The sequence below is a fragment of the Apteryx mantelli genome, chromosome 21 (genome assembly GCF_036417845.1).
Source record: "Apteryx mantelli isolate bAptMan1 chromosome 21, bAptMan1.hap1, whole genome shotgun sequence".
Lineage (NCBI taxonomy): Eukaryota > Metazoa > Chordata > Aves > Apterygiformes > Apterygidae > Apteryx > Apteryx mantelli.
This window is the reverse complement of record NC_089998.1, coordinates 5042390-5062870: the sequence shown is the minus strand read 5'-3', so window position 1 is coordinate 5062870 and position 20481 is coordinate 5042390. Positions and strand designations below refer to the sequence as shown.

At 35.9% G+C, this 20481-nt stretch overlaps 1 protein-coding gene across 1 annotated transcript in view; it reads right to left on the bottom strand.

Moving 5' to 3' along the window:
* Positions 1 to 20481, bottom strand: part of CCDC180 (coiled-coil domain containing 180) — a 28985-nt gene that overhangs the window by 2406 nt on the left and 6098 nt on the right. Inside the window, exons 11-35 of the mRNA XM_067309354.1 lie at positions 19942 to 20030; positions 19155 to 19277; positions 18284 to 18457; positions 17202 to 17317; positions 15722 to 15848; positions 15216 to 15255; positions 14785 to 15116; positions 14060 to 14277; positions 13227 to 13402; positions 11927 to 12107; positions 11391 to 11537; positions 10977 to 11121; positions 10640 to 10756; positions 10172 to 10270; positions 9252 to 9365; positions 8326 to 8525; positions 7535 to 7605; positions 6594 to 6726; positions 5954 to 6028; positions 4964 to 5030; positions 4053 to 4194; positions 3491 to 3651; positions 2554 to 2691; positions 1365 to 1476; positions 241 to 346 (exon numbers count right to left, since the gene is read on the bottom strand). Coding sequence (XP_067165455.1) covers positions 241 to 346; positions 1365 to 1476; positions 2554 to 2691; positions 3491 to 3651; positions 4053 to 4194; positions 4964 to 5030; positions 5954 to 6028; positions 6594 to 6726; positions 7535 to 7605; positions 8326 to 8525; positions 9252 to 9365; positions 10172 to 10270; positions 10640 to 10756; positions 10977 to 11121; positions 11391 to 11537; positions 11927 to 12107; positions 13227 to 13402; positions 14060 to 14277; positions 14785 to 15116; positions 15216 to 15255; positions 15722 to 15848; positions 17202 to 17317; positions 18284 to 18457; positions 19155 to 19277; positions 19942 to 20030 — 3403 coding nt within the window. The remainder of the gene's footprint in view (positions 1 to 240; positions 347 to 1364; positions 1477 to 2553; positions 2692 to 3490; positions 3652 to 4052; positions 4195 to 4963; positions 5031 to 5953; positions 6029 to 6593; positions 6727 to 7534; positions 7606 to 8325; positions 8526 to 9251; positions 9366 to 10171; positions 10271 to 10639; positions 10757 to 10976; positions 11122 to 11390; positions 11538 to 11926; positions 12108 to 13226; positions 13403 to 14059; positions 14278 to 14784; positions 15117 to 15215; positions 15256 to 15721; positions 15849 to 17201; positions 17318 to 18283; positions 18458 to 19154; positions 19278 to 19941; positions 20031 to 20481) is intronic.

Genomic DNA, 20481 nt, shown 5'->3' with positions numbered 1-20481 from the left:
AATTATTGCATTACAATAGAATACACAATTCACTTTTATTTATTTCAATCCATTGCTGTTCTTTCTTTAAAATCATTATCTACCCAAACAGCCCTGTAACTAGTCAAACGACATCACTAATGATAAGTGTACTATTTAACAATTTCAACGAGTGGAGCAGAAAACTATAAGAATAGTGTCTAAGATCAGTTTGGAGCACAAAAATTACATAGGACAGTGTTCAGTATCTTCAAATGTTACCTGCTCCCACGTTCAATCAACTGTTCAACTTCACAGGTTTCTGGAGAAAGCCCAGCTTGTTTACGACGGATTAGGGTGGATATCTTCTCTCTTGGCATTTCAATTTCTGGGATACAGTAGAAGATAGACTTAGCAGCAGCAGAACAATGGCAGTCATGCCATTGTTTTGAAGAAACTATACTATATGCAGCTTGATGCTTTTCACTTTTAAGAAATAGCTTTGCATGCATGATCATGCTTGAGCAGAGGGGTTGGACCAGATGGACTCCAGAGGTCCCTTCCAACTTCAAACATTCTGTGATCATGCAAATCTTTCCATTTAAAGTACTACAGCATACAAAGTCTCCCTTTCCTATTTGCACTTATAAAAGCACATCTTTCTCCAGCTAGCTTTAAAGTTGGGTTAATTGAATTTTGCTCCACCATGTGATAGGACTGAGATATTAAAATAGCTACAGTAGCAAGTTCTTTCCTAATTCACATAGTAGGAAGCACGACAGAAGCCAAGTTCCCAGATGCTTTGGGATAGTAGGAATTTAACAAGCAAGTCTCAGCAGGTGGCTCCAATGCGAGCAGACATTGATTTATATGATACATGGCAAGATTTTGACCTGTCCTCAGAGTAGCTTAGAATATGAAAGACACAAACCACCACTGCTCCCTGGCACCTGGCTGTGCCTTCTCTGCTGTATCTCCACTAATTAAGAATAAAACTAGGCTTGCAGGGTCAGTTTGGGAAGAGGAGACTGTTCCTTTACATTGTTCTTAAGAACTTGATCAGAAACCAGAAACTCTTTTTCTTCAATACTATAAGCAAACACAATAACATTCACACAAATATGTCGGTACTTTTTATGAAACTTAAATTGCATAGAACTGTAATTGAAACCTTTGAAAAATGATCATTTAAAAAAAAATCAACTCAGTAAGCGATATCATTAAATCTTGCCAATTATTCAGTAGTAAGCATATGACTAAGAAAAACAATTAGCATAGATGCTTATGGTAGAAATTACAAAAAGAAAAAATCAGAATAATCTGAGAATTTCCCTTTTTAGGGAGAGTCTGCTGGTATCTTTGAGAAAGAAGTTGAGGCCTGAGCAAGCAATCTCATCTTAACTTACTTGCTAGTTCTACATCATCAATAGTGATACTTTCATCTAATTCCAGAAGCAGCTTTTCAGTGAAGGCAGCTAGCGCAGAAACAAAGTTCTGAGCACACTCAGCAGCACAGGCCTGTTCGGAAATTGGATACAGGAAAAAGGAATTAATTCCTTTGATAGTTTACCTTCTCTCCTTTTAGATTACCTCCGAAAGAACTACACAGCTCTCCAACTTTGACTTTTTGCAGCAGCTACAGATTAACACATATAATGGTTTAAGTGGCAAATAAAAGGTTCTAAAAGTGCCCCTTGGCAATGTTCTCAACACTACTACATTAAAGTATAAAAAGCTACAGCAGTTCTGTGTATAGTTGCCCAGAAATTGTATATTTGGGTTAAGCACCTAAACCTGACAGAGGCAGCTATCTGTAAATATTTATTTCTGCCCAAAGCAAAGGCCATTTGGAAATTCAGATACTTTGGGTGGAAGTGCTTTGGGCAGGTTTTATTCTACAAAAGGGTATGTGGGTGTGTGGGGGTGTGTAGAGCTAAGAGGAGAAAGAGACATTACTTAGGTATTAAAAATAAATAAATAAATAAATAAATAAATTCTGCACATGGTATAGAATTTCGAGCAAGTGGCCTGGGAGAAGTAAACAGAAGGATGGATGTGTTGGGTAACTGACCTTTAATAACCCTAGAGGACGGAGCAGGAAAAGAGTTTGATTCCTGAATCTCTCCTGAAAAATTCTGCTTCTTCCAGTTCTTAATATTATGTAGAGAAATGCCAGTTACTTGCACTAACAAGATGCTCACAGAAAAAAACCCTCCCAGGTATCTGTCTTCTGCAATTAAAATAACTAACCAGAGGATGTCACTATTCCTCCAAATTTGGTCTCATGTTCAATAATTATACTATTAAGAGACAACATCTCTCTTCTTCAGTACGCTCTATGAACATTACAAAAGATTAGTTAGGTCCACAATAAATCTGCGAACTTGTACATGTACATATGCATTTATGCATATACTGATCTAATACGGGTAACATATAACTCATAGTTAAAGATACTGTGTGAACAGGATTTCCTAAAACTGACAACATTTTCCATTTTACTTTTGATGGGGAGGAGAAACGCATCTGAGATCTACTCTCCTTTCCAAATACAATAACTAACAAGTTCATATTAAGCAATGGCTTTATAGTTACCTGCATCATCTGTGTATTGAGATGAATAGCATCAGCTTGGTCTTTTTGCCTTTTTATTTCCTTTTGGCACAAAGCTTCCAGCTGAAGTAAGTTGTTTGGATGTCCCAGAGAAGGACGTAATTGATTTGTGTGCACAGCCTTTAAGAAAACACATAAGTAAGAAGTACTTTCTGTAAGGAATGTGCAATTGAATCATAATGAGAAAAAAGTAAAAACAAGCATTGTATATACAAGTATTCAGAAAGAACTCTGTGTATTCCTTGGTGGACTAGAGATAAACCTTGCAGTGCAATATATACTAAATTGCATAAGTACCCATTGAAGAACAGGGCCTCTGATCTTACCTTGGTTTTTGTTTTGAAATCATCACAAGTAATAATCTCTCTTACCAAACGGTAAACAAGATATTTATTATATTTATATTTTTCCCTGAATTTAACTTACTACTCAGAGGGACAAAATCTAAAAACTGTACCCTGTAATGTTTTCTGCACAATCTGTTTTATGACTCTGTTATCAGAGCTGATAAGATATAATACTTTTTAAAAGGTAGTAAAGCTATAATAATGTTTCATTTCCTGTATGTAATAGAACCTACAAGGGAGTGCACCTATATAGTATGTGCTGTGTAGCCATACCATAAACAATGTTACAGCCCTTAAAGTCTACAGCCTAAGTAAAAAAAATGACAGACAAGAGTTGTACAAGATAACAGAGAGGAAGCCCAGTGCTAGAAGCAGTGAGAGCGCAGCCTGGAGCTACTAGAAATACAAAGCTTCCAGCAGAACTGCAGAGACTAACTGCAAACACAAATCTGTGGCTAGCTCAGCTGTGAGTGATTAAGCAAACAGTGAGACTAATAAAATGAAAATTTAAAATACCGACGCATTTAGGATACCTTATACTGGAAGCATTCCAGCAGGTCCATAATACATACCTTTATACTCTCCCAGTCTTCCAGCTGTTTATTGAAGAGGTGCCGAATCCGATCGGTGGAACAGCTGAGCTTCTGCTCGTGCTCTTTTAAAAGACTATCTACTGCCAACTGTGAGACATAAGGGAGTTCCTCTTCAAACAACTTCAACTGATCCCGAAATTCTTTTTGGAAAAGGCAGAGATGTTCATGTGACAGAGGTACTCATTGTAAGGAAACAAAACTCAGTCCAGCTCAATGTACACTGTAATGATCAAATGAGCTGAAGTTTTCTCTCACAAAGATTCTGGCCCTACCATTTCTTTTCCTATGTCTAATGCTTGGAGAAACATGCAAGTATTAAAAGACGTGACACTGTACAGGCTTTCAGTTTAGTCAAGGGTCCTTCTGCCATGCTCTTTGTAGCTGATAATATACAAGTTAGAGGTTCTTGGCCAAATTTCCCATAAAAATCAACAGTTTTGCCACTGAGCGTGACAGATTAAGAAAGCTACATAATCCTTATCATTGCAATTTTCAGTAATGTATACACAGGAAATTAAAAGACCTAGCTCTAGGAATTTACCTATTAGACAGGAATTATAGTAACCATCTGTCTGACTTTGGTATGACAATAGTTTCTGTCTGAGCCGTTCAGCACAATGTTCAAATGTCTCTGGCAGATCTTCAGGAATCATGATTTGATGCTTATCTTTTCGGTAGAACTCCTTTGGAAGGTAAAGATAAAACAGAAAAGGGTTCATAACACATTCAAACAAGTCACATCTAGGCATATAACAGTAGCAGGGATGCTTAAGGCTGTCAACCACTCTCTTATTTAAGACCACTCTTGTCTTCCTCACCCTGTGCCCTATTAGCAGCTTTAATCTTAGTGCCTGTTTGCTCTTTGAATGAGTACAGGTTTTTGAGATTTCAGAATTGGTAGTTAAGCTGCACTGCAAAGATACTATCAGTCCTCTTCCCATTGTATTGCTTTTAGCTTCGGTGATACATATTCAAATATTAGTTATTAAGATTATACTGTAATCTAGCAAGTCCTAATATGTAACAGCTTGATTATAGATGCTTACAGCAACACTTCAGTACATCTATGAATATTTGGAAAGTCTGTTGAAAGGTAGGCACATGTCACTCCTCCATGCTGTCTCAGCCTGACATTTTCTTTTGATGCCATTAGAATGAATAATATTGGAACTGTCTTGGCTTTGCAGCCTTTCCACTATACAACTAAGTATGGATGTCTACACTTGTCCACGTACATTATGTTGCCTGAGACTCTAAAATGCTTATTTAATACTTAAAGAACCCTGTGATTAAAAATACACTGTGTCAAATATTATTGAAAAATTAAATGGACATGAAGAAAGGAAAATTTTAGAAGGCCATCCAAACGTTGCAACAGAAGCTAATTAGTTAGCTGCCCCAGGAGTAGATCTATGACAACAAAAGCCACTGAAGAACTTTGAGTTTTCTTACCTCAGCAAGACAGAGCAAGCTGTCATTACCCGCCCAGAGAATACTGTTAATAATCCCCTTAAAAGTACTGAAAACAAGCAAAAGGAAAGAAACAATCACACTGTAAAAAGATCATACTGGCAATATTTACTGTTTTTCAAACACTTTGTTCAAGTTTATTTTAATACATATTTTCCAGAATCTGCAAACAAATGTCCAGAGTGTATAAGAACCTTCATCTCCCCTAGCACAGATTTCTCTTCAGAGGAAGCAGACTCTGAGCTATTGTAAAATGTTTACTAGAGAACGCTTTCAGGCCATTGGGGGCAAAAAGACAATCTTGGCCAAGTTCCTGTGCTGAAAATTCACATTAAGAGCTTACCCTGCATTTTAGACAAAACCAAAAATACTTCAAGGTGTGTCTAGTTGCTTATTGGAAATACTTTGAAACACAACATTGAACCAAATTCCGAAGTATTTAAACTTCTTAGGCATTCATCATAATGGATTTGCATGGCACCTATGAAATACCTGAATTCTGTACATTATAACTGTACACATCAAGCAAGAGTAAGTAAATGTTCTCAGAGAAGAAAACAGAACCATTTAAAAATCATTTCCTAAACAGTCTGCTCCTACTTGAGCCATATACATGTAATATTGTGCACACAAATACAAGTACAAAATTTATTAAACTTTTAATAGATGAAAATAATTAAAAGACTATTTTACATTTTCCAGCCCATTTTTAGTAAATGTACAAAACTGTAGCTATATCCACTGCAGATATTGAACAGAATAAAAAGGATGAAATTTTATTTTAAATATGCTGCAAAATGAGCTAGTCTGCAAATACTTTAACGATAAGTGTCAAGATTAAACGCGTCAAAAATTTAATAGTGATCTATGTAGTTCACTATTATGAATAACTAAATAGATAAATAAATAGATAGATAAATAGTTATTTCTGTAACTGATGAATTTTTGTTTCAGTAAATATACAAGGCTTACTCAGATTCTGCAGGCTTCTCTCCAAATATATAGAATCTCCTGTCATTGCGACCTGGTCTGCTGTATTTCCGTATGCTAAGGAGGCAAAACAAATTTGAAACTATTCACAAATCTTTTGCCTCCCTGGCCAGTTATTTGAGCTAGTCAGTCATATGATGGACATGAAATTGAAGAAAAATTGATAAAAATGTAACTCTAAAACAGATATTACATGAAAATAATTTTTTGATAGAAATTTTTCTAAGGATTCTCTCTTCAATGGCTCTTTAAGACTTTTCTGCTGTTTTCACTATTACAGTAACACATTTCATCTACCTATGAGCCAAGCTGAAGACATTTTGTTTAGACATCAGGCCTGAAAATTAAGCTGTACTGGCTTAAAGTGGGGTTAGTCTACATTTCAACACTTTCACAATACAAAACAACATCAGATAAAAGAGAAAAATGTTTTTTCTGACAAAATCTGAATAAAATGCAGAGCCAATCACAGACACAAACAGGGAAGAGATCCCAAACGATAAGGACAGACAGAAAATAGGCTAATACGAAAGAGCAATGAGAATTTTTCAAAGAGCAGGCAGAGCTGAGAAATTTCTGCATAGGAATAAAGTAAGTGGAATTTCTCTTTCATGGGTCTTACCTTCTTGTTGATATTTTTTGATTAAAAGATGATGACTTTCTGCCGCTCAGAGCTGAGTAATTGTAAGCAGAGTTCTGGGGACCTTCACCAGGCATATTTAAGCGAGAATTCTTCTTCGATGGGGGAAGAATTGCTTTATGTTTAATAAGGGAAGAGGAAGAACACTGAAAAAATGCCAACTAAAGTCTTTTTACTACATTTAAATAGCTTGTGTTCTCATTTCTATAATGCTTCCTCACAGCATCAAGGGGGACAACTGTAGGAGCAATAATTTCTGGAAGACAGAGCTGGAGGAATCCAGCAGTGGCAACAGGGATAAAGGCTGTGAACTGGGGCATGAAGAGTAGGACTGTGATAGAAAACACATGGTACGCGGGAGGGGTTTAAAACAAGATTAAGGCAGGGAATTAGAAAGAGAATGAGTGGGCCACATTCATAGTCTTGGATATGAGGGAGCTTTAGAATGGGGAGGAGAGAGAGGATATTTTCGGAAGTGGCTGGGGATTCAGACTCTGTAAGGGAGATGAGGAAATGGGAACACCAGGTGGGGAGCAGTTGGGGATACCACTGCATCCCACCTTTGGGTCAATGATAAAACACTGCTAGAAATGCCTCCGAAAGCCGCATACTTTCATGACTTCTCTTCCCATTCTTTCCCCCACAAACCCTTTTTCCTTTTGTTATCACAAATACAAGTGCACCTCATTCTAAAATTATTACTTCAGTCTGCAGCTTTCATTGGTTAAGAGTCAGAGATCATCTTGATCATCACAAAACAAAGATTATCGAGAAAAAAGTTAGGATGAACAACCCCCTTGGAGCTAGCATGTAAGCTACAAGCAGTAGAAGACACTGGCCTGGGGCAAGCTGGACTTGCTCAGTGACATACTAACAGTTGCAATTTAGATGAATATAACATATTGAAAGAACTGCTGACACACCTGGTCCTAATGCATTTGAACAACCATTTCTCTCCAGATTCGAGACTGAAGATTTTCTGGATGGCTGAATTCTGAAACAAAAGTGGCTTCTGAATACCTTGCTACAAGTTCTCTATCCCTACAATGTGCTAAGTGAAGCTCAATTTCTGTGATAATGTTCAACTGATAGGATTACATTTACAATTGACTGTGTAAAAGTATGTACTTTTACGGGCGTAATTAATGGCGTAATTAATGGCTTAACTGGAACTTAGGTGTTTCTACAAGCACAATTGTGCAGTAAAATATTTATTTGCAAGTTACACACTTGTCTTACTGTTTATTATGTGCTTTGTATGTTCATTCACATACATTTAGCACTATGTAGCATGTAATCACCTTTTAACTAAAATAATACTCTAGAAGACAAAAATTTAATTCCTACATAACATGTAGTTTATAGCACTTTAACTTTTATTAGTCATATCAAAACAATGCGGTATTTTTGGCTATGAGAAATCTTCCTCTCTCTCTCTCTCTCAAAAAAAAAAAAAAGACTGACCAGAAAGTATATAGCAGTAGTATTACATATAAATAATATACACAATAGTTCCGTATGAACAAAAGTAAACGAGAAAATTTAAATTTGGAAAAACTCTGATCTGCTTCTGGAATAAAAATTTAAAAAATGCCATAGTAAAGCCCCTTGTAGTGCTGTCGTGAGCCTCATGAAGAGAAAAGGTATATAAAGTAAGGAAAAATATAAATAAAGACAATGACAGAAAAATACCTTCAGGCAAACAAGTACTTACTCGAGTAAATTTTTGATAATGCTTATTGATACGTCTTCAACTGCAGACTTTCCCATTCTGCTTGGATTCAACAAAGGAAATTTAACAGGATCCATCCCCATCACCATCACATTGTTCTCATCTCTGAGAGACTCTGTTCGAATGGCAACTGCAATTGGGCCTTGTAATGTAATCTCTGTTGCAGAAGGGGAAAAGTTCTCCTGGAATGGTCAGAAAATAAAAGCCTGTTGACTGTAACACACAATTAGTGATAGTATTGCATGCAGTTATTGATGGCTAAAGCAGATCTTCCAAACAGACACTATCTTGCTTCACAGGATGGAAGAAAGATTTTTATAATTTTAGGAATAATGTTGTTACAGCTGTACAACTCAGACATTTAGAAGTAGTTACACTTTCACTATGCAGTTATCTGGGAGTTAAGAGTTTGGCTAAGAGTTAGGGATTCTCATAATAATCATAAGCAGTATTTAAGTATATACCTTTAAATCAATGATCCACTGTACATTACAAAATAAAGACAGACATTCCAAGCATGGAAGGAAAAAGACCCTCTTGATACAAAATCTGCCATTCTGTCAAACTCTTTAGGACTCTTTTTTTTTTTTTTTTAAAGAAATGCGTGAAATATATACATGAACAGTGCTGTTCCTTGAAAATAAACTCTTGCAAAGCACTGAGCAACTCTTTGTGGTGCTGGACATCTTTAACAATCAGTAAACTCAGTGGTGACTAATCTACTCAGTCTCTTAAAAGAGTTGACCTAATTTTACTAGGTCTTGGACAGCTTGCAATCACTTGACATAATGTAGCATCTTTCTTTACTTGAAAATTCAAAATACAGATTCTGAAAAAACTTAAAAAGTATACACATTAAAATTCACTCAAAATTAAATACAATATAGAGCACTTGGATATTATCTTACATTATCATAAAGGCTGGTTACATTTACTAGCAAGCAATCAAGATACTGGCTCCTCTTTTTCAGTTCTTTCAACACTACTTTGGAAAACTCATACAACTCTTCTGAAGTCAAAGCCTGAAAGATATGATAATATGGATAGTATTTACTAAATTAGAGATTTCATATTTTTAAAATATGCTGACTGTTGCATCCAACATCATGTGAACCAGTTCTGTCACCATTTTGTTTACACATACATGGAAGCAGTAAGATTAACCTACTGTCTAGAGAAACAGATTTTTTTTCCAAAAATAATCACAAGTGTAAATACGCTTGCTCAAAGCTGGAAAGGAGGGAGTGACTCCAGTGCATATCCTGGCAACTTTGACAACAACAATACTCACATTGCAGGGGATCTTCCTAAGCAAAAGTTCTGTGCTACTTTTTTTTTTTTTTTTTGGTAATGTGCACAGATAGAGACTTGCTTATAAGGAAGGGTAAAATTGAGCATACAAGGCCTGACCTCCACAGGTGTGTTTCATGTCTGTTGACATGCATCCCATATGCATGATAGCATATGTTGTTTATTTTTTCTGATGTGTTGTTAAGAATCTGCCTCAGAAATATCAGTTACTTATTTTAAATATCACATATGAAGACTGCCTGCTAAATACAGGGGACTGGCAACTATTACACAACTTTTTGGTTAGTTACCAAAAAGTCTTATATAAAATCCGTGGCACTGTATTTTACATTCAAACAAACGAGGAACTTCTCACTGTGGCCCCGTTACTATTTTGGGTGGAGATGGTAAAAAATTGCTCTGTAATTATAACCCATCATGTCAGTTTGACTACCTGGTCTCTGGTGGGTGCTTCCAAAACTATACAAACATGCTCAGTGAGTCAAATTAATACCAGGTGGTGCCATTTAGAACTTACTTCTTTATCTGCAGTAGGACGAGCACAAGCATCTATTTTTTGATGGAGCTTCTCCAGATAGGAGTTCAATGTCACTGCCTGCAAATTGGAATTTGCTACCTAAAGCAGAAGCAGATACTGGTAAAATGAAAATCCATCCAAAGTCAATGAACACTACAATATCTACAGAAATACCAGATTGTTTCTGCAAAAGGGAGTAGGCATAGAGGTTTTGATTCGTCAGGGAGGGTATACTTATTTGAGCACATACATGTTTAATGTGCTGCAAGACCACACTGTTCTAGCACAGCTGCAACAGTAGCAAGACTACAGTTTTAAGTGGATAATGACAGAAAACAGGAATGAACAGAAAAAGTCAATATTTGTCCTCTCTGAATTCAGCCATAAATCTTTTCAATTAAACAGAGGAATTATATAGAGGAATGATTAGAGTTCAATTGAACAAAGCTCTGGTGTTTTTGTTTGTACCTCTGACTGGATTTTCACTTGTAGGTTTGTCAGAAATCGTTGGATCTTTTCCATAAAGACTCGATCCATAGAAAGATAACGGAATTTTGTTTCAGACTGGTTGATAAGTTCAGTAGCCTTTAAAAATGCCAGAAAGAAAAGAGGCAGAAGTAATTAATTTTCACTCTTTTTCAATTTAAATAATAGCACTCAACGTCTCTTTGTATTTTTTCATCATGTATTTATCATACAGAATTAACTAGAACTGCCTTACAGTCCCAAACTGAGAGCAGCTGATGGTAAGTCACATTAAATGTGTCAATATAATACATAATTTGAAGAATGAAGCTCTGCACACCTGCTCAAAGTAGTCTGATTCCATTTTCTCCATATCAACCATGATTAAACCTTCAAAAGAGTCAATACGTTCACATTCTTTCTGGAGACGCTTGCAGAAAGATTGTATCTCTTCAGGAGAAAAGTTACCTCCCTCTGAAAATAATCTGAAAACAACCAGCAAAGAAAAACAGTTGGCTAAAAGTCTTCCTTTTCTCAAAGACTGCTTCAGCTATTACATAGATATCAATATGAAACTGATGGAAACAGTATAATTGCAGCTTTGCGATTTAGGCACAAGAACTTTTATTTATTATACTAACCAGTTGAATAACAAAATAAATTTTAATTTTACTGTTCTGTTTATGCAATAAAGACTCATACCCAGAAATAGATAACTGTGTTTATAAACATCCCTCCAGTGGAATCTCTGTACCTGCAAGCTTTGAGAAAATCCACACTTGAATCTCGTAATTTTCCCAAAGCTTCCTCCAAATAGTTCTGGTAACTTCTCAGGGAAGTCTGGATGACTTCCAGATGATTAAGCAGCTCTGAGTGCAGACTTTCAGTGAAAGAAACCAACCTAACAGCAAATATTAGAAGACAGAGAAAACGTACAGGTAGAAGAGCATACATTATGGTTCAAAGGCTGCTGGTGGTAAGGACATGAACAAAACCTGAGAACTCAGCAAAAGTGTTTTAGTATTCGGAAAGCAACTCACTGAACTGTGGTTGTTTTGATGAACTCCCAGAAGACACTGGCAAGCAGTAGATGCTATTGAAAAATATCCTTCAAAATCATTTAGTCAATTGCTATTACTGTGCAAGTTCACGACGTAGTTTTCATTGAAGAATAACAGCACAGATAAAGCAAACTCGGAAGGCAAACCAGGATCAAGAGAAATCTTAGATATCAATCTCAGGAGTCTAACTATACAAATTCACAGCCAACAAGACCTGCGATGCACTCACTTCTCAGTCTTAGCAGCACCAAGGAAGACAGATCCCATGTCACGGATCCGTGAGCAGAAGTCTTCGCTGATGGCATTTTGCTGATCACGAAGTCTGAGAAATTCATTTTTTTCCTTGCTCAGAGCTTCCATCACCCCTGCACAGTGGCACTCTAGACGCTCTTTGTGAAGCAACAGTTCCGCTGATAAGAAAACAACTCTTACAATATGGCCATTATTTCCTGTTTACTGTGGACTATCACAATCACAGGCCAACTTATTATCAGAAGCAAGGGTAAAACAAAGCCAAGCCAAATCTCAGAGGGGCTTAAAAATACCATAAAGAACACGATTCTGTTTCTTTGACTTTTCTTACATCTTTGGCTTATATCAATTCAAGTTGCAAATATCTTTTGCTTGCTTCCAAGCCCTGTTTTTTTCCCCTTATTTTTGATGACTGAGAACATCTCCATTACCTTTCCATTGTCCAGTCTTGTAACCAAAGTAAAGGGTTTTTTTTGTTTGTTTGTTTGTTTTTTAATTGAAAATGCGCTTCCCTAAATTTTTGCTAAGGAGCAGAGAGGGAGAAAAAGGGGAAAAGAAAAAGGTTTTTGGTTCTCCCTCTGGAATGACAGTTGGGCAAATCGAGAGTCAACCAACCAACCAACCTCAAAAAAACTGCCAAGAAGGCACCTACCTTCTTTTTTGTAAAAACTGAAATTGAAAAATTATTTTCCTGTTCTCTCAAACAGATTTTCTTCCACAGATTAAATGTTAAAGACCAACAAACCTGTCTTGAATCATTTTTCCTCCCCAAAAGAACTTGATACTTGTCATACAAGAAAGAATTATTATTTGTGGCCAATATATGGCTGCTCAGTGACATTTTATACAGCTAGGTGCTTCCTCTCCTATCCAGGAGCCAACCACTGGCACTTTGTCTCTCCCAACACTTGCTAATTCTTTTTCTGTAACACTACTAAAATTTTCTACCATGACAGACTATTGTTAAATTAATTTCAAGGAGGATGAGCATTCACAAATGCTGACAACAGAAACGGAATCTTCTACAATAAAGTTATTGATCGAAGTGTTGTTGGATATTTTCCAAACATAACACAGCACAAACCAATATGAGCTATGGAAAAGAAGCATCTCTTTTAAAGTATACAAGTAACATATTATGCTAGGAGTTAGCAGAGACTCAACTGCTTCCTGTTGTTCTCTACTACTGAGTCAACTAACGCTGAACCAGATTTTGGTCCATTCACGATCATCTCTAAATGAAGACATACAGTGCTCAGAATAAAAAGAACAGGTACCAGCTCTAACATTGTAGATATTTGTCTTTATATGCTCCTGCCTTAACTGACGCAAGTGAAGATGCAAGTTAAGTTCTGAATTCAGCTCCTCTTTCTTGGCAGCCACAATGACAGAAGAGTTGGATAAGGACTGTGAAAACCACTTCTCTAATTGTTCAAAAAAGCAGAGGCGAATCCTATTGATTGAAAAAGAAATTATTACAGTGAGGAACAGTAAGCACAGTGGAATATTATAACACAGACAAAAGCTTTAATTTTGCAGATATATAAACTCATCAAATCTTTAAATAAATAAATCAGGCTTTCAGAATTTAACTGCTGACCACAGAAAGATAGGTTTCATTACCATTTACACAATATTGGTGCTACTATTCTGGTATAAATAATGTCAGCATGACCAATTCGTATTTTCTTCCTTCTTTATGATACCTTGAGTCAGGCATCTTGCAATGTTTCTCTGAAGTTTTCTTCCTATTCTGCAGTAGTGAAGGCTGAGAAAATTACTAAAGAACAGAGAGTTTTTGAGCTTACAGAATACTACTGAGTGCCAGGCATTTTACCTTTATTGCTCTGCAGGGAATTTGGGCAGATTTCTTTCTTTCCTGTACTTGGTTTTCTTTGTAAATAATACTTGTGTGTTAGGTACTTTGGGAGCCATGGGTGAAAAGCAACATCAAAATTTTCTCTTAAATCAATTTTTATTGTTTTAAGAAAGGAATAATATGAAAACTTTTAGATAGTTTTTGGATGCTTATTCAAATGTTTTTTCCAAACATCTGAAATTTACCCATTACCTACAGGGAAAAAAAGAAGATAAACTATTTTCTACTAACCATTTTTTGAGCTCTGCAAACACAGTTTCTTTTATAAGTACATGTTTCAGGTATGCAGGAAGTGATTCTTTTTTTTCATATTTAGTAAAATAATTCTCTGGGATGCTGGTCTTTCCTGCCTCTTCAACTCCAAAAACTGTGTAAGTGTTTCCACTAGAAGTGGAAAAGATCTCAACAGCAAATTCGGAGCTTTCCACCTTGCCACTCTTGATCATATCCTAGGAAGCAATTGGAAATCATCATCTACCTTTAAAACTGCTATGCTTTAATAAGCATTAAATCAGCAGTGTGCAAGTTAATGTAAGAATCTTAAGGATATTAAGAATAACGTTCTGGTTCCCAATTTGAGGAACAGGCATATACAGAACATGTTTGCAAGTCTCAATTTTTTAAAAAGGTTTTTGTTACAGTAATGAAATGAATTCACCTAAGTACAGATGTGAAAAAGTAATACTCAGATACAAACACAGCTTAAATCACCCACCATGGGTTAAGAATACTACAATGAAAGAAAGAAGCATATTTCAGAAAATATTCTATTCAAAATGTTTTTACAAGGGTAAAAGCAGCGCATAAGGAATGTTTGTGAACTGTTTTATAAACTTCAGTTGTCCATAAACAGGATCTAAAGTCCAAATTGTCCAGGAAATAAATGAAACAGTAAAGACTGATGTGCGCTGTCTGTACAAACTAAATCTAATCTACTTTAGAGAATTTAGACTTACCTCGGCCTGAAGGAGACTTCCCATTTCATCATGATCTTGTGCCAGACTTCCTTCACCTTCAAGTTTATTTTCTTTTTCACTTTCCTGTGCAAAGCTTACCCCCTGTTCTATATGATCAGTTTCTTCACCTTCATGAGGAATACTCTCCCCATCCTCTTGTTTCTCTGTTTCTTCAGTTTCTTGTGCAAAGATGTCCTCATTCTCAGGCGTATGTGTTTCTTCCTTTTCCCATTGAATGCTATCAGTCTTTTGCTCTTCTTCTTCATATTCTTGCACAAGGCTCTCAGCTTGCTGCTCCACCATATTTTCAGCTTCTGAAACCTCAACTAATTCTTCCCAATTAAAACAAAGTTTTACTGGTCATAATCCAAAGAAATACAGATCAAAAGACAAGAAAACAGAAATACCTACTTGTGCCATTGAGGTATTACCTTGCTCTTGCAAAGTGGTGTCTATCTTTCCTTGCAAGTTCTAACAGGGAAAAACAAAAAAACAAGAAACCCTACAATTTAAAAATAAGAATTTGCTTCCTCAGAATGATAAATTCACATCCCTTCTCAAATTTTATCTATTTCAATAAGATAGTATATTCCTGAATGGATCATTTATCTTCTAAATGAACTAATAAATGAACTAACAAATGAACTAACCATAACATTGAAATTGATTTAACATAATTTTGTTGCTTTTCACTTTTCTGTTTAAAAATGCAAGTGAATTTGCTGAAATGTACTTCATAACAAAAACAAAGTGTAGAATCGAGAAAGGTTTTGTGTCTCTGCCTCCCCCCACTTCTAGCAGAAGCACTTTAAGCCTGTGGCCAAAACAACGTTTCAGTTTATTTAATGTGAATTTCAACAAAAGTGTAGATTCCCAGAAGTGAAAAATTAACGCACCAGCAAGATTTTATACCACAAGAAGTTTGTTTTCTTTATACCTGTTTAAAGATTTCTTTTACATTAAAATATTGGCTGATGGATACACTATAAGAAATCAACTCCTGCAAAACAGCTTCTGGGTAAGCCATTACTTCATCCATTAGAACTTGGTTCAATGTCTCATACCTGTCAAATACAAGGTCACTATTTAAGAGACTTAATTATGTATAGAAACAAAATAAAACATGACTGTTATGCCTTTAAATCTGAATCTAACTTTTCCACCGATTTCATAAATCTTTTGGGCTGGAATCAGTCATTGTACTGTATCTGTTCAGCCTGAATACAATGGGATCCTGGCTTGTTAGTAGGAATTATTTCATTACAAATACACAAACACGCATAATAATAAGTTTTACAATAAAGGCTTTCAGATCTTTCATTCTGGATGAGAGACCATTCAAGACCTGTGCTTACATAAGAAATATTAGAAACAAGGCAGCAAACTAATGTCTTTCAGTTTAGTTCTGTATCAGGCTCAGCTATTACTGAAGCTTTTCTGATTTAGTTTTGTTGTACTCAGAAATGAAAACTAATGGTTCAAGTTCAGTCTTGGTCCAAGAAAAAGCAACCTGTCTTCATTTAGGTTCACATCTGGTTTGTCTCCTATACTAAGAAAATTAAGGGGAACTTGCATATGCGTTCAAATATTCAGAGAGATTACATTCCATCTCTGCAACCTCTCACTGTGTTCTCACTCACATAAAAGGTACTTGCTCACTTTTCTTTAAATGGTCCTAATGAATAGGAAAAGTACTGAACCAACAGCTCTAAAAACAGAGTTATTTCATATTTAGCCATATACCAGATCACAGTGTGCCATGTGTACAGGTGTGTGTACTGCTCTTCTAACATGCCTCAGATCTGATCGAGAGAGAAGACCACCTGCATACGAAAATATAACTACTTCTTCTCTGACTAATAATCCTCAAACCTTCTGCTAAGGTCTGCAACAAGGAGAACTGTATGTGCCAAATTGGATGTGATTTTTTTTAAAGATGCTAATTCTGAGAAATAGAACAGAAAGATTACCAAAACATATACTTAGGCTATCTGAAAGTTATTAATAACTTCTAGTCCCTGCCATGTTGAAACAGATCAAATTTGCAAACCCAGAGCAGAGCTGATGGCAGAGATCAACCTTCTGACCTCCACAATATTATTCAAGAATCTGAACTACTGCTTTTATCTTCTGAATAAATAGCTAATCTATAACATTGACATGAACGACATTGTATACTACATAATAATACTGATCCAATTTTTTAAAATTATATCATTATTTGTTGTTTTTTCTTCTAAAATGTAGGCGTTGTTTGCCTTAACTTGGCTCAATATGGAAAATATTTTATTTTTAATTCTTACATGAATTAACGATGTTTTTTCACACCTTCACACTACAGCACAAAAACGACTTAAATAGTACTACTAACTTTTGAATATGTTTTACTTGGCAAGTTTGCACTACAATATTCATACCCAGCTCTAATATCATCCAAAGAAGCAGCAGCTTTCTCCAAATATTTCTTCAGCTTTTCTTCAGAGCTTGCTGTTCTCATTTTATCCAAAACTATATCCAGATTAGCTTCCTTCATCTAAGACCATACAAGAAAAAAGAAAAAAAAAAGATTTGGCAGTTACTGAAATGCTTCAAAACTATTTAGGATTCAAATAATTAAATTTTATATAAAAGGCTGCTTTACAAACAGCATACAGAACTATATTTAACAGGGCTATTTTCTAGGCAGTTAAGGCATGACTATTGTGTGTTAAATGCATTTACTCTGAAGATAATACTTGTTGCTGATCACAAAAAGTGAAGCCCAGCTAAGCAAAAGAACATTCACCAGAGTTGGACATTATTCCTGAATGAGTTTAAATAGCACAGGTTGTAAGCAGCCCGGTTGTATGCATACAATAGTTACTGAGGAATCTCACAATGAAAACTCTTAACAGCTAAAATACCTCTGTCTTCATTTCCACATGGGTGCTTAGCCCGATAACTTTGGCATCAAGTAATACTCGCTTTGAAGGTATTACAGGAGTAGCTGGCCACCAACATGATTCCTCTGCCAAAGGGTATGGATAAGAATACCTTCAAACACTGGATTCCTCAAAAGGCTGGATTCATTCTACACCAAGAAGGGAAGCTACCTTGCCAAAAGCGGCTAGTATAAAGATTTTTCATAGATAATGAACATAACCTTTGACATTGCCTCCCCAAGTCGCATGATACACATGATATGAGAACTTGACATATGAACAAGACTCTATACCTGTATGAGATCTTATAAGCAAGTTGTAGCTCCTTAATACAGAAAACATAATCTTTATGACCATTCCCATATCAAGAGTAAGATATGGATGATCATTAAATGTGAATCAAGTACTTACCTAAAAATGTACCTGGCAGAATGAAACTACCTTGTAATAAATTCAATATAAGTGTTAATGATTACCCTTTAGTTTTTACCTGCTACAAAGCAGGTATTTCGAATTCCAAAGGCCTCTCTGCATAAGTAGTCCTTTCTTTACATCATACCATATTCTTATGTTTTTACCTGTATTAAGTTATCCTGTTTCCATCTGTATTCATCTAATTTCTTCTTAAGTTCATCCTCTTGGTAGGAGAGTTTGAGTTGATGGACATCCCAGAGGACAATGGCCTCCTGAAAATAACTGTACAAGTCTCTACAATTCTGTTCATTCTGCTTAGCCAGCTCCTCCAAATCTCTCTAAAGCAAAACAGTTAAATGAACCAGTTATTAAAATATTCGCCTGAAGTTAAAATGAATGATTAGGGGCTATCTGAGATAATAAAAGACTACCTGAAAGTAGACCACCGATATTCTACATAGTCCAACAGTCCAACTAAATAAAAACAGTCCAACTAAACTGGATAAGAATTTTTTTCCTAAAAGCTGAAGTATCAAACTTTCCGCTTATTCTTCTGCTACTGTAAAGCACAGAATCACCAAAATCTCCATAATCCCTGATCTGGCTATCTAGCATTTTAAGAACAACTGTCTATTTGTTTATATATATAGAATCATAAAAGATAGGATTGAAAGAAATTTGGGAGATATTTAAATCTATCCCTCCAGGCAGGATGAGCTACACCTAAGTCATCCTTGACAACCTACTATAAATATTGTGATATTATCAACAATTAATAATCAACAATAATCAACAATATTATAATCAACAATATATTATATATATATAATATATTATAATCAACAATATTATCAACAATTGTGAACTCTTCTTGAACCACACTGCTTTTTTTTTTTTTTGACTGATGGGATAGATATCCAATCACCCTATGGATCTCTTCCTAACATGACATTAATAGCCTAAGATGAATATGACATGTCACGCAGCAGAAGAACAGTACTCCCAGAGTAACAACAACAGGTGTAATAACCATACATCCATATGATCCAGTTGTTCTTCAAACTGACTTTGTAGTTTCTCAGTCAATTGAAGTAAGTCAGAATTCACAATTTCTTCAGCCTCCTTTTTTGTGCAAGCATTCAGATTCAACAGTTTATTCTGAATAGAAAGAATGGTAAGTTACTGACATGTGTATACTATAAACCATCATGTGGCTTTTAGAGAGTGTGGTTAAACTCAGTATTTCTTCTTTATTTTAAGTTGGATGTAGACTGCGCATGTGTAAGCTGGGGAGTTGCTATATTCATCTTACAGTAGCAGGCTGAAGCTCTGATGCTTTACTTCACTAACAATCAACACCAGATTGAGAAAATGAACGCGTGCTGAAATTGTTCTTCCTACAGCTTTGCTATCCAGTTTTCTCAAAGCGTTTCATAGAGAGATTTATCCCCCCAAATCTCACATTCTGGTAGTAAGCAGTATAATTCTATTTGTACAAGGAGAGAAACTGAGGCAGAGAGGTGGAATTTCTTCCCCAAGATCAGACAGACTCAGCAGAAATGCTGGAGGTTCTGACCTTGAGTCCACTACCTAAATGTGGGGCTGCACTGCTTTCATTACTAGTAGCTGTTAATCAGTTTTCATACATTTCATGTACAAATACCACATGTTATTGCAAAGCAAAACGCACAGTAGGTTTTCTAATAGAATAAGGGAGAGGTTAAAGAGTAACTTCAGTTGCTATCTGAGAGTTGGCTGGATCCTCAAACAACACACTGCTATCAAGAATCCTTCCAAGAATTTGCTAAACTATGATACTGACCTTGCATAACTGCACTTCTGTCAAACATTTCTGCTGGACCTTCTCATACTGGATACGAATTTTCATCAGACACTGCACATTGTGGGTATCTGAAGGATACAGAAGAACAGGATGTAATAGTCCATTGTTAGATTTCAGTATTTCACAGCACAGTGTGAAATGGAAACATGACAGTGGACCTATGCTGAGCCCCAAATCATGCCACTAGCATCTTCACACTTACATGACATTATCAGCCAGTAAAATCAGGCACTTGTACACAAATCTTTTTAACATTATGCTTAAAGGTAGTGAGTTATTTATAATCACTAACAACATCTTTGTTGCTATATAAGCTAAAAAACATTAAGACAATATTTGTTCTGGAGAGACAGAAGGTAGTCACATAGAGAGGGAAGGCACGCAGCAAGACTCAGAAAGGAATCACCTCAAATACTTTCTCATTCTACAAGAGCCAAGTAGAAGCATTTTTGTATGACTGGAGCAGTGATTTGGATTAAAATGAACCTTCTTTTTGTCCCCAGACTAATTGTAACCAGG